Source organism: Nesoenas mayeri, assembly GCF_963082525.1.
Source record: "Nesoenas mayeri genome assembly, chromosome: 7".
Lineage (NCBI taxonomy): Eukaryota > Metazoa > Chordata > Aves > Columbiformes > Columbidae > Nesoenas > Nesoenas mayeri.
In genome coordinates, this window is record NC_137551.1 from 38,787,392 (window position 1) to 38,797,391 (window position 10,000).

At 41.8% G+C, this 10,000-nt stretch overlaps 1 protein-coding gene across 14 annotated transcripts in view; it reads right to left on the minus strand.

Annotated features, from left to right (window-relative positions):
* EBF3 (EBF transcription factor 3) overlaps window positions 1-10,000 on the minus strand; it is a gene marked incomplete at both ends in the record, with an annotated part of 116,924 nt that overhangs the window by 36,610 nt on the left and 70,314 nt on the right. For 8 of the 14 annotated variants that reach the window (XM_080347987.1, XM_080347982.1, XM_080347974.1 and 5 more), the window contains 2 exons: window positions 2,186-2,330; window positions 5,273-5,354. In XM_080347987.1, coding sequence (XP_080204113.1) covers window positions 2,186-2,330; window positions 5,273-5,354 — 227 coding nt within the window. The remainder of the gene's footprint in view (window positions 1-2,185; window positions 2,331-5,272; window positions 5,355-10,000) is intronic. The other 6 variants (XM_080347979.1, XM_080347976.1, XM_080347985.1 and 3 more) reach the window with 1 other exon arrangement.

Sequence of the window (10,000 nt, forward strand, 5' to 3'; positions counted from 1 at the left end):
AAGGATGCTGAGCGCTCCGGAACCCCCCGCTCTGAAACCCTGGCTCTGCCCTTCTCTCCCACATTCAAGGGCATTTGCATTCTCTGCCCCGATCTTACAGGAGTGTTTGCTTTTACTTATTTAGTTACTATAATTGTTATGAGTAGTGGGACTTCAAGAAGCCGCGCGCAGATTTTCACATTCATTTGCAACGGTGCAGCTTACTTGAATGAGCGTTTATGGGAGGTTAGGCAAAGAGGATTTGGCACTCTATTTTTAACATTCAAATAAAGCAAATCAATTACCATATCGCAAAAAAAAAAAAAAAAAAGGAGCTATTGGTTAGCGACATTTATGTAGATTTTGCTTAGCATGTAAAAGTGGCCTTTATTTTTCTAAGCGATATTTTCTGCTTAGAGTCAAATTCTTTTCAAGCAGCTTACAAAAATAAATACTTGTATTTTGCTAAGATCATAATGGCTCATTAGAAGAGGCTGAGTTTGGACCTAGACTAAAACCTAACACCACAGGGCTGAGCATGCTTACTTGAACCTATAATGTTGCTAGTTCTCGCTCTCTGGGGAAGGAGAGGACTAGGGGAGAGGATTCAGCCTTCTTAATTGTGAACCTCATTAGTGACGGTTGCTAGGCAAAACACACACCTACCTTCGGTGCATATGAAAGAGATAAACAATACGTCATAGACCATAATGACTCTGGTGCTCAGGGCGACCTTTAATTATTATATTTTCGTTCTCTTATACCTTAGTTATTAATGCAGAAAAACAAATTAGTTTCGTGTGTGTGGACTGCAATGCATTTGTAAATTGTTTTCCATTTTTTGGTGTCTAGATTGTATTTCCTTCTAATAATTTTTTGCTTGCCTCATTCATTTCTCTGTGTGCCCATTGGTAAATACTATTTGAAACGTAAAATGACAATGATTGCATTAGCAGCTTAGTATTCTGTTATTACTTTAATTAATTTTATTACTGTAAAAAGCCATGATCTTGTCAATATGTTAGTAACAACTCGCAAGAGGAGTCCCATGGAAACGGATAGGTGGAGTAGCTCTGGTTTTGAAATTCTCACTCTAAGAACTGAAGGTGTATTTGACCTCTATGCACTTAATTTTTGGTCGGCCCTTAAGTGGCCAGGCAGTTGGATCACACTATTATTGTAGGTTGTTTACAACTGAAAATATTCTATTCTATTCTATTCTATTCTATTCTATTCTATTCTATTCTATTCTATTCTATTCTATCCTATCCTATCCTATCCTATCCTATCCTATCCTATCCTATCCTATCCTACCCTATCCTACCCTATCCTATCCTATCCTGTCCTACCCTATCCTACCCTATCCTACCCTACCCTATTCTGTTCATTTTATTTACAAACAGGTTACCTGAGAGTCATTTTGTATCTTTACCATGGTGTATTTTACAGTACAAACCAAGTGCTATTTAAATCTAAATGATGATTTGGGGCTTTGTGGGAGAATAAGCACATGTGTGCACGTGTCCGAGCGCAGCTGCAATTGTGTGCGAGTGATTCGGAGGCTGATGGGCTCCAGAAAGATAGTATTTCACAATTCTGGATTTTCAGAGCCACTTTCCATTCTCCTCTTCATCTCAGCCTATCTTCTTGTAGCAGTTCAGGCAAGAAGTCAATCACATTGAGTCAGTCTGAAGAAAAACATTTTATGCTGTTTTTCTCATACAACCCCCCTCCTGCCGTAATCTGCAGTAAGGCCCCGCCACAGGAAATCGCCCTCACAGTAAATTCTTTACAGATTGGATCATGTTTTTACCATCCACTTAAACTTGCATACATAACCTGAGACTGTACCTCTGGAGCAAGGAATATGACAAGCCAAAATAAAATCAAGTCAAATTAAATAGCAAGAAAAAGCTGCAAGCAAAACAAGACTGAAAAAAAAAGGAAGAAAAAGATGAAAAATTGGTTGTGACTGCAAAACTGTAAGTATTAAATAAAGAAAGAAGTCAGAAGCAAATTCAGTAGCGACTGTATTCTGGTTGACAAGGGCTGAGAAATACTAATGGACTTTTTAATGGGTGGTTTGATGGATGAGAGAAGGAATTATGTAAAAGTAAATGTAGTCGTGTATCAACATAAAGTATGATGCAAAAACAAAAAAAAAAGCATCGCAAATAAAAAAAAAGACATGTAAATGTGTGCCTACCATTTTCCAGATAAGAAGGGGCCGTACCTTCTGAGGGGTCAAGGCGGCGAGCCCGCCTCCCGTGTTTGGAATTGTTGTGTACAAACATGTTGTCTGAGACAGCCAGCACGTGGCCATCCACATTGACTGTTGTTGATACAACAACCTGGAAGAGACAACAAAACCCAGCAGTTTTTAAAAACCCTACAGCTTCGCACACGCTCGCAATCAGATTTCTCTGAAGACAAAACACCACGGCGCGTTTCTTTTCGCTTTAAACGAAGTGAATGACAACTCTGAATACATCTTTGTTTATGTGCCTAACACTGGTGATTTTTAACCCACACTTGTTTCTCTTCAGAACCTGCTACACTAATTAGAGTTTAATCTCCTATTATGCTAACAAATGAATTCGATTCAGGGAAATATTCTTCTAGCCATTAGTTTCAGAAACACCCCTCTAGCCACTCATTTTAAAAGCTGCTGTTTTGATTGATCTGTTGATATATTGATTAGATAGTTTATCTAATTAAAATTTGTTCACTTGAGACTGTCTTCAAATGAAGGATTCCAAATAAAAAAAAGCTTAATAAATCAGGAAGCATCGTAACTCCCCATTTTTTCTTCAGTAAATGATCTCCAGGTCAGTTTTACAATTACATTTAATGTCTGATAATGAACTTTTTTGCATCTGAAAAGACGGACTTGAATATGAATAGTGAAAGTGTTTTCAATCCATGAAAAGTATCCCTTCTCAAGTTCATTTGGATGGTGATTGACCCTGGTATGTCAATGGAATTTCCTCCTTTATTTTTGAGTGAAAGGCTCCTATTCTTGTGTCCAGGTTCAGAGTCCGGCCATAGAAGAGATGATGGATAGGGCCTTCTTTGGCTTCCAGCTGCTTCTCAGTAGAAAAATGGAAAAGGAACATATGCAAAACGCACAACCTTCCCGATAAAAACACCTACACAATGGAGTTGTGAAACTCCTTCCAAAAACGATATCGCGTGAACACGAGCCAAAGAGGAAACCCTGAGATGCGGCTGGGTTTGTGTGGAACACGGCTTCACAGGTCCATCGCTATCACCTCAGACAGACATTTACATCTTATTTAGATACTCCAGCGTGGGCCCTCTGGTGTGGGTTCCAGATTTTCTAACCAAAGCAATCACTGCTTTGGTTACGTTAGTAGAGTCCTGAAAGTCAACGGCTTAGTTAGGCCTTATCAACCTAACCGGTGACGGCGGCAAAAGCTGGCACACATTTTGGCTTTCATCTTGCGTTTCTTTTACTTTCGGATAGAGCGAAAATGATTGCCAGGTTTCTCACACCAGCTCCCACATCCAAACTCTTAATGAACAAACCTAGAAGGGGAAGAACTAGCCTCCTTTCGCACAGAGCTGGTCCAAGGCATCAGAAGATCATTCCTCCCTGTTTCTATGCTTTGGATCACCTCCGATCCTGTTTCTTACTCACGGGCCATAATTCACTTTCAGCTATCACGGCACCTTTGCTGTGGATCCTGCCTCCTTCCAGACAACCACCTGCAGGACCCTTTCCGACAGCCCGAGGGCAGCGCCGCTTCCCAACTTCTCCTCCCAGACATGGACGCTTCCACTCTTGTCAACATGCAGGTCGGAGGGTGCTGAGGTTGTGCGCTCAGCTCGCCCCAGAGCAGCTGCCAGCCCGACGGGCTCGCTGCTTTCGCTTTTAACCAGATTCGCGGACTTTAAGAAATATTGCAAAACATGCAAGCTTGATTTCCAGCAAAGATTTCTGGGTTTGGTGCCTAGAACACGGTATATTAAAAAGACAGAGGAAGGTGTATATAAAAATGACAACTATTTTTGTTCTGTCATGTATATATAGGTCAGTCACCAAGGGAAAATACTGTAGTTCAGCAAAAGAAAGTAGACATGCTATGCTTTGTTATACCGGCTTATTCCTGCAGTGCACCTAAAGAAAGGTGCTGAGACAGTGAAACCAGTTAAAAACATTGTTCAAGATCTGACATACTGTTAAGTCCAGTTAAACCTTCTGAGAGGCAGGGAGATTAGCTAAAGAGACCCAGGAAAGTCTTTCTAGTGCCTACTGGCTCCATTGTCGACCACAAGATCACTCATGACTGATGCTTCATTTAGTCATCGGTGAGACAAAGAGGACATTTCCACTCATTCCAGGTTTGACCTTCTGTTCTGTTCAGATGGATCAATATCACCAATGCCACGTGAAGCTGAGATGCATGAAAAATGGAAGCTTGGCTCAATTGTTTTGAAGAAGTATTTTTTCCAGCTACAGATCTTTTCTGTTGGCTGGCACGGGGGTGCTGGCTTCACCGGTTGGTTGGCTGTGCATGAAAACAGATGTCACATGTTTTGCCATCAAATTGAACCACAAAGTTATTCCTCTCAAAAATGAGAAAGTTTCTAACATCTCAGTACTAGTTTATTATTAGTCTCAAGTATGAACCATTGTGAAATACTTTGAAAGAAGAAAAGATAGGTTTCCTAACAAGCATTTCAAATGACCCCAAATACGGAGGAAATCATTTGTCCATCACGCCAGCTGTCTCTCTGCAGTGCCATGATTCACCACAGGACATTGCAAAGGCTGTAAGGAGAAAGTGAAGCATTAAACATTTTCTAACACAAGTGGAACAAAAATATGTGGGTCGGGCCACTGCTGTTGGATTTACGAGTTGTGAATGTGAAAAAAAAGCCCAGTGTGAGATCCAGACTTCACTGCGCTCCATGGTCTTGTCTGTTAGTAAGGTTACGCTACTCAGTCTAGGTATGTAGAACCTCTGCAGGTCTGAGCACATGGCACACTACAACACCAGGTGTTAGTATGAAGGAAAACTATGGAAACACTTTCCGAGGACCCATTTTTTCGTTATTGATCCATTACAGTGAACTGCAGAACTCGGCGAGTCCCAACAACCACCATTGAAATCAGTGGGGGAAAAGTAAAATATCAACAGCACATATATTTTTTGAGGGCACACAGCATTGGAACTACACTAAGGAGAAGCACTGATACTGTTTGTTTTTCACTAAAAGGAAGTTCAAGATGAAGAAGTAGGTCTCTTATAGACCTTTTATTCTGTACCTGGAATCTTCGCATGTCTCGCGGGTTGCCTGCATTCTTCAAACAGTTCTGATTGCACTTGAGGAAAAACTTTAGAAAGAATCTATAAAAATACAAAATTGAAATCTATTAGATTCATCAAAATGTAAATCCAATTTTTTAAAAGTTTAATAAAATTTAATCATAAATAGTTATACCCAAAAGAATACTGGTAGTGAAATATTACTTTCCTATTAGTTAATGAACTTATTTTAAAGCATAAGATCTCTGTCGTAAACAGAACATTATTGCCAGGGAAAGGCAAATTTATATTTTTAATTTTTCAACAACTACAAATGTATTGACTCCAGGCCATATCCTTAGCTCGGTGTGGGAAAGTTGGTTTCAATGACTCATTGACTTCAAAGGCAACGACTTCCACCAGATGAGAATTCATCTCTATTTTTTTAATACGTTTTCTTTTTTTCACAACTTATATTAGCAGTAATGACCTCTACGTCGAAAAATTCCAAGGTAATGAATGATCAATCTTCTAAAAAACCACTTGGCTTTGCCTCTGGTTTGGAAACTCTCACTATTCAAAGGGACTCGATCCAGCTCCTGCTGACTCCGGGGAGATCCAGGCGGGATCTGCCCACCGGCAAGGCCCCGGTTCCCTCATTGTTTTTGAAAGGAAAGGAACACAGCAAATTAGGCCCTGTCTTATGACCTCTTCAACCTTTGCCAGCCTTTAACTGTGAGGAGTCACTCTACCCAGGGATGGAAATCCAGCTGATTTTGCTGAGCAGCAACCAGCAATTGTTTAGGACCGAGCCTTATCATCGAGGTGTCTCCTGATAACTGTTTTTGCAGCAACGCTGCGTCCCAGGAACACAGCGAGCACTTGTAGAGAGGGAAAGAGCTTGGAAAGGTGCAAACTCCTTTAATCCTGTCCTCCTGTACTTGCTGGGGCAGAGGCTGGTATGGGCTGTCTCCCCGCTCTGGGCTATGCAAGATGAGACCCTCACCATCCTGCCCTCAGGCAGGAGGACGTCCACAGCCTAACGCCTCCTCTGTTCTATATGTAGCTGTGTTTTTACATTTCATTATTAAAAAAATGTTCTCTAAGTCTGTTCTTTTGGTTAATGATTGACAGCTAATGGCAAGAAATGCTGAGGACTTTCTGCTCATCTGGAGTTTCTCAGATGCACCATCCCAGCAGCTTGTGCTGCCCAATTTCATGCATGTTGAACAGTGAGGTTAGTCCGAGCTTTTATAATACATTTAGAATATGAACAACTATTATTTATTCATGCCGATCTTTAAAAGTGACTGCGACTATTCTCTCCGTATACATCACACAGAAGTTTCCATGTGCCAACAGCGTTCCTGGCAGGAGCCAACCCAGATGCCTCTTCCCTTCTTCACAACCCAACACGGCCCAACCACGGCTGCACCATATCGGCTGGGAGCATTACAGAGGAATGTCCCACATCACACTCAGGTGCTTCTAATCACAGAATCACAGAATGGCTGTGGTTGGAAGGGACCTCTGGAGACCATCCAGTCCAACCCACCTGCTAGAGCAGGTTCACCAGAGCAGATCACACAGAATCGCATCCAGGTGGGTTTTGAATGTCTCCAGAGAAGGAGACTCCACACCATCTCCGGGCTGCCTGTTCTTGGCACCCCAAGAAATTTCTCCTCATGTTTAGATGGAAATGCTCTTCCTTTCCATTTGAACCCTGAACAGGACCCTAATATTAATATGGGATGCTAACGATGGAAGAGTGATCTCATATCAGAGAGGCGAGTAGGGAAATGACTAGTTGTACTGAAACTGTGCATAAATAAATCGATGCTGTCAGTTCAGCTGAATGCACTTCTCTTTAAAACTTCCTATCCCAAAAATCTGCAAAGGGGTCGAGCTGAAAGAGAGATGGATTTCTGCACTGGTTGGCTGATGGATCTCCTGGCTTGGATGCTCTCTTGGACTCAGCTTTTCTGTTGCAGGGATACTGTCAGTGACCCCATGAAACCACATCTTTGTTAGCGACACCCTCACTCCAACTTTATCTGCCTTGGGCTTTGGATTATTTTAAAAATACTTACGATCTCCAGATCAACTGAGTAGAGCCTAAATGTAATGGCATTTCTGTCACACCTCTGTTTCTCGCACACCTTCCACTGTGTGCACTGCGATGGTGTGCAAGGACCAGCTGATGCCCACGTCAGGATGGGACCACCAGGCGCTGGGGAGTCAGGAGTTACAGCTCCTTGGTGCCACAGCCGGGCTCAAGAGGAGTTTCATCTTATCTATTTTTTTCCTGATCTCAAATGGGTGTTGCGAGGCTTATTGAGCTAATGTTTGTAAATTGCTCTGAAATTCTCCAATGAATTGTGCACGAGGAATGCTAAGTATTGCTCCTCGTGGATTGTTTTAACGTGAAGCATTCCTGATGAATTGTTTCTATACAGACAGCTCAAATCCTGTCAAAAAAAAAGGGCCATTAAGAACCCTTTCACTAAACATCAACTGGAACTGTTGCTTGTTCAATTATTTCGTGAAAAAAGACCCGTGCTTGGTGGAACTGGACATCTTCAGGTTTACCAGGATGAACCTGAGCATTGGACTAAATACTGAAGCCACAAAGCAGGGGTGAACGCAAACAGCACTCATATGTCAGCTCCGCTGCATTCCTTGATACTGAGATATTCTATTTTCTTTTTTTAATCTGTGTTTTCCACGAGTTCAGGGAGCACAGGTGGCACCAATACAAGATTTCCAGAGGCAGATAACGTCACTTAAAAACCATGTTCCCAGGCAGGGTGGGCATTTCTCAAAGCTTGCCAGGAGACAACCGACTTAATTGTTCTCTCATCTGCCCAACAAGGACCATGGATGCTCTGAACCCATTGCTACCGTAGATGTGGGGCCGGGGGATTTCCCTGCGAACCCGGTGCTCCCAAGACAAGATCGCTGCAAACCAGCAAGAAGCTGGATCGGAGCTCACTTTGGTTGTGCCTCAATCTTTATTGCTACCAACAGAATAAGAAGGCAAGTCTTCCTAGATTTGACTCTCCCTGCTATATTTTGTATTACATGCACAAATTGTAGTCTTTTTAAATAAATACAGTCTTGGAGAACAGCCTTCCTAAACATACTCAGCTGCTCCTAAAATACTGATATGGAGAAAAATGCAGTCTTTGTGATGTTCCTTTGCGCTGATTTTTTTCTCACCGCTAGAAAGGGGACTGCTACCACCCTAATTAAAATGTATTGCCTACCACAAGACTTCACTATTTTAAGATAAAATTTACATCTTTTATTAACTCACCTCAGCTATACACTTAGCTCGTGGTGCCTCTCAACGCCCATCTGCCATCCGCGTACAGTAAGTCACTTGATATTCCACCCACCAATTTTTCCTAACAACCACTGTGCAATTAAACCCAACACGTTCTGTTGCGAGGTAAATTAGGCACACCTGCGGCCAGACTTCATTTGAACTGCATCAGAAAAGGACCTAACAAGGTGAGAGCGTACCACAAAGTTATAGGCCTGTCAAGCAATTAGGTTTTCACTTCTGGGACATCCGCACAGTGCAATTATGCTACACATTACAACCTGGCTAATCTTCTGAACAAATGTCATGTCTCGGAGAAGCGAGTAAAAGCAGTTCATCTGCAAATGTGTCTGCTCTTAAGCCTCCACCTTATGCACATAACAACCTAGGGGAGACTTTTTTGTGATATGAAAGATGGTTTTTTTTCCGTAGAAGATTTTTTAAACCCTGCAAGTGCCTTTTCATCCTTTTCACCTCTTCTTAACCTTTTTGAGAGGAGGTGTTGCAGCAAATAGACCAGAAAGACTTTTGTACTTGAATTTCAACGCTAAGCAAGAAAATACTTGGTATTACAAGCATAAGCAGCGGCTTTACTTTGGTCTGATTCAAATATCGTTTGACTAAAGGAATATTTGTGGTGGAAACCCACCTATTACATCCTAGAAACATCATTAGTAAAGTGTATTTCCACCCAAACAGGAGCATCAGTCATGCAAATAAACCTCAGTAGGAAGGAAATGTCTAATTCTTCTTATTTCAGATGCTGAGTGTGAGTGTCCTGGCCACAAGAGCCTAACCCAAAATCTGCCCCAACGATGGGTGAGATCTCTGGTGAGGAACTCAGCCAAAACCTGCAGTGACAAGCTGCCTCCACCCCTTTGTGAAACAGGATCTTCCCAATGTCCGACTCCAAGAGGACAGAGGACAGAAAACTGCATCCGCACTGCCAGCACCATTTTGTTTTACTCCAATAATACTGTTTCATTTTCATCTATGTTTCAGGTACATGGTTAGTCCATTAAATTAAGACTACAGATGAGATCTTGCTATACTACAAAATACATAATTGTTATGATATGACAAGCCTGTTCTACTTTCATGAGTAAAAAAGCTTGGATTTGGGTCATTATCTGCAGTTCTGAAGTTCTCTGGGAGAGAAGCGTCCGCAGGGGCACAGCGCTGTTACGGGCTGGATGCAGAAGAGAGCGGGAGAAGAGGAGACATTTGAAGTCAAATGGTAATTCTCATCCTTTACTCGATTACCCTTTAATTGGCTTTTTCCTAAGAAATATCTGACAACCGCTTTGCATATCTCTTTTCTAGAGCCTAGTAAACAAAGGATTTAATACTCTTGTTATGAAAGGAAAAATCTTTCCTCTGTCAGAAAATCTTTGGCTTTAGCACCAATAAACTCTTTATTACT